Source organism: Plectropomus leopardus, chromosome 21 (genome assembly GCF_026936395.1).
Source record: "Plectropomus leopardus strain MGB_pleo_1.0 chromosome 21, ASM2693639v1, whole genome shotgun sequence".
Lineage (NCBI taxonomy): Eukaryota > Metazoa > Chordata > Actinopteri > Perciformes > Serranidae > Plectropomus > Plectropomus leopardus.
The window spans coordinates 26078053-26082223 of NC_142196.1; the positions used below are offsets into that span (position 1 = coordinate 26078053).

Genomic DNA, 4171 nt, shown 5'->3' on the forward strand with positions numbered 1-4171 from the left:
TTTCTTTTTAAGCTGCTTATCATCCTTTCCCCATATTTTTTTTTTCAAAGAAATCAAGCTAATTTGCTCAGGTTATAAAGGGTTAAAAGAAAACATTTTTACCCTAAAATTATTTGAAAATGAATCTGTATTATTGCATGGTGATTCTCTTTCTTTGCAGCTCCAGTTGGTGAAGTTAGTATTCAGCAGGTAGAAAACAGGATCACCTGCAGCTCAGAGGGGATCTACCCCGAACCTGAACTCAGCTGGTCCACAAACCCTCCATCCAACCAGACCCTCCAGACCAAAACCACAGTCCAGCAGACTAAACAGCAGCTCTACAACATCAGCAGCTCTCTGATAGTTTCAGAGACTAACGTGGACTACAGCTGCACCGTCAGCACTCGCAGAAACAAGAGAAGAGCCACTCTGAGGAAACTACGTGAGTTTAACGTCTAATCGGTCTAATCTGTGGTGTCTTGTTGGTACCTGTCCTTTGCTTAGTGATGCAGATTCTTCCCTCACTGCAATAACACAATATGAAACCTGCAGAAACTTGCAGAAAAAAAGCAGCAAACGGCGATTCTGAGGTTAAAGCCAGCGTGGGCCGTGAAAAGCTGAAAGCTGCAGTGGATCCAGATAATTTACAGTTTAAGAAACATTAAAGCGTTAAAGATAACGAACGGGTTTTATGTCGTTCAGACTCTCACATCATATCTGTGCCGGGTCACGCTCCGCTTTGGCAGCGCTGTCGCTTCCTGTTTGTTGATTACGGAAAGTTTTTTTTGAACATTTTTCAACAGCGAAATAAAAAATAAAAAAATCAAACAAACTTTGTGACGTTTGGAAAAACCGTCACCGATTTTGGCCAATGCATACATAACATATCCTGCAAACTTTGTAAAAAATTCTGACTTTAAGTCTGATTTGTGTTATTAGGCTGGAGCGTATATATATATGTATATATAGAGAGAGAGATACGCACATACTGTAGGTAGATAGCTAGATATAAATATAAACTAACAAAGATTTTGATCACTTATGATAAGAAAAAGCTATTTTTTTTCGCAGTCTGATCTATGGAGGAGCTGTATATTCAAAATATTAAAAATAGCAGATAATCCAGTCAGGTACGCTGTAATCGCTCTTTAACTGTGTAATCGAGCTTTTTTTGTACATTGAGTGGATTTTTGTGTTGAATTTCATATTTATCTCATTAAAGGTGTGAGGGGTGTGGCCTCTCCTAAATTGAATTTTTAAGCCTTATTTACAGCGGCGCCCCCATCAGGCCGATTGTGGTCTGCATGTTGCATTCAAATGTCTATTTACACTGAAATTTGTTGATAAGCTTTTCATATTTACTGCAGACTGACAGTTTTCTATCATTTCAGCGTCCGTCAGCGGCTCCAGCAGTGAAACAACAATCCTCTGCTCTGCGTCAAACATTTCCCTAAAAAACCTCGTCTGGAGGTTCAACCACAGTCAGGTCGTCCTGCACCGGAGCGGGGCCGACGTCCCCTACACGGCGTCAGAGGAGTGGAGGCAGCAGGTGAAGAGCGTGTCTGAATCAGGTGACCTCACGCTGAAGGACTTAACGGACAAACACGAGGGGATTTACAGCTGCGAGCGCAGCGATGACGAGGAGACGCACGTGACCAACACTCCTCTGAAGATAGAGAGAGGTGAGATCAAGTTCAAGAAAGTTTGTCAAAGCAAATACTGATAATATCCGTCGTTTGAAATATAAGCGTAAAATATCTGGTTTAACCCTTTGAAACTTGAGAGGGGAAAAAATCCTGAAAATTAGCACACATATAAGTAAAAACATAATAAATAACAAAAATATTTAAAAAAGGAAATTACCTGAAAAAAAAACCTTAAAAAATATAATTCAAAAGGTGTAATTAGACTAATTAAAATAACTCATTTTCTGGACTTTTTTGGTGGTAAATTTTTTGCAATTTTCTCTCCTTGTTCAGGTTTGTCAAAGCAAATTCTGATATCGGTCATCTAAAATATCAGCCTAAATCACTGGTTTAACCCTTTAAACTCGAGAGAAAAAAAAATCCTGAAAATTAGCACACATATAAGTAGAAACATAAAAAATAACAAAAATAATAAAATAAAGAAATGACCTGAAAGAAGCTAAAATAAATAATTTAAAAGGTGTAATTAATTAGTAATTTTTAATTAGAATAACTAGCTTTCTTTACTTTTTTGTGTTAATTTTCTAGTAATTCTCTCTCCTTGTTCAGATTATTTAAGGTTTGTCATCACAACTATCTACATCTAACTACAGCCTCAATCACTGGTTTAACTATTTGAAACCAGGTGCGGAAAAAACAAATTAATTAAAAAATTAAATTAAATAAAATTAAAAAATTATTAGAGTAATTATAATATTTGGTTTTTTAACTTACTTTCCCTTTTTTCCCTCTTTTTTTCATTTAAGTTACTTTTCGTGTTAACTTTTACTTTTTTTTTTTTTTGCAATTTGTGAAACATTTCTTGCCCAATAGCCCATTGCCTTTTTTTAAATATTAGAAAATAAATTAAAAAAACAACAACAACTGTTTGCTCAGGTGTCAGAGGTCACAGCATGAAATTACAGGTGTAATATTTTGGCACGTGTTGCTCCACCGTTCCAAGAGGCAGTTTGTCAGTTTTTCTGGTTGCAACGATCTGCAGAGGATTGGCTGTTAAAAGCTGGTCTGTGTGGTATTTTGGTCAAATGAAGGAGAAGGAAGCAGCTGCGCTAAATTCAGAGCAACTCTGCTGTTACTCTGTTTTTTTCTGCATCAAGAACAAACTAAATATTCGAAGCAAACGTGCAGAAACAACAGAGAAATGTTCGAAATGTACAATTCCAAATAAGGCGAAATGGCTTTAACATAATATCACAAGATCTCGATAGTTTTAAATGTTAACTACAAAAATACAAAATGATGAAATGAACTGCAGTTATAAAGGTAAATGAAGTAGCTACTGTTGTTTAATGAAGTGCCGTCTGCTGCAGAGCTGTGTGCACAGAAAGCAGTCTGGAGCCGAGTTTTAGCAGGTGTGCTCATTCCTAAAAAACTCTGCATGTGCCTGCTAATTTTGGTGGAAAAAAAGTTTAACCCTTTAGAAACTAGATTAATATCAGTTTTGTTGTGCTGTGCTTGTTTATTGCTTTTGAAAACATGAGAAAAAAAGCAATGAGCAACTGGGTAAGAAATGTCTGGAAAACTGCAAAAAATAAAATAAAATAAATTATTTGTGGGGAGAAAAAATAGGGAAAAAAAGTCCAAAAATCTATATTTATAATTCCTCTAATTAAATATTTTAAAGTATGGTTATCTCTTTTTAGGTAATTTTCTAGTAAAAAAAAGAAAAAAAAGAAAAAGATTAATAGCTGTGGGGAGATTATTAGATAATATCAAAAAGAGTTGAAAAAAGTCTGTGTATATATACACACACATAAATAATCTAAAGTTTTCTACTTTAACACTCAGTCTTTCTCCGTTTCAGGGAGTCCGTCTCATGCTACAGGCGTCGCTGTAGGTGTGTTGGTGGCGTTGGTCGTGTTGGCGGCGTTGGTCGTGGTCGGCTTTGTGTTTTACAGGAAATTTAAAAAGGTAAGAAAACTCATCCTGCCTTCCTAATACCTAATTAGTATTTTTGTGTATTTTGTTCTGATGATATTTTTGTTGCACGCAGTCACAAAGAGGACCTCACAAGACATCCGAAGATGTAAGTCATGCTGCATGCTAATTATTGCTAAATATTGTGGTTATTTAGCAATAACTAATTTCCTGTGTTAAGATCCTTTATTTAACCCTTTGAAAGCCGAGCAAACTGGCTTAGTTTCTTTCAAAAACAAGGGAAAAAGATGATAAGTAACTTAACACATGGCCCAAAAATAAGCAAATAATTAGTGAAAAGTTACATGAAAATTACCTGAAAATAAGAAAAAAAAAAAAAAGCAAGAAAATTGCTCAAGACAGTGCCTGGACAGGAGCAACAAAATACTGGGAAAAATCCCGGGAATATTTCACAGGTAAACAGACTAATTAGTAACAGATTAAAGTTTGTTTTTTAAGTGTGAAAAGCCCGCTCGGAAAAGTTTTTAACAAGTCGAGACGATCACTCTGTGAGAAACCGTCAGATTATTTTCAGTTTCTCACAATGTTTCTCAATGTGCATTTACAAG

At 35.7% G+C, this 4171-nt stretch overlaps 1 protein-coding gene across 8 annotated transcripts in view; it reads left to right on the forward strand.

Moving 5' to 3' along the window:
* Positions 1–4171, forward strand: part of LOC121965372 (CD276 antigen-like) — a 40061-nt gene that overhangs the window by 10879 nt on the left and 25011 nt on the right. For 5 of the 8 annotated variants that reach the window (XR_015775274.1, XM_088071616.1, XM_088071618.1 and 2 more), the window contains exons 5-8: positions 161–421; positions 1371–1661; positions 3490–3596; positions 3679–3711. Coding sequence is in view for 6 of the 8 variants with exons in the window: in XM_088071616.1 (XP_087927742.1) it covers positions 161–421; positions 1371–1661; positions 3490–3596; positions 3679–3711 (692 nt within the window). In the remaining 2 variants the exon portion in view is untranslated. The remainder of the gene's footprint in view (positions 1–160; positions 422–1370; positions 1662–3489; positions 3597–3678; positions 3712–4171) is intronic. The other 3 variants (XR_015775275.1, XM_088071620.1, XM_088071621.1) reach the window with 1 other exon arrangement.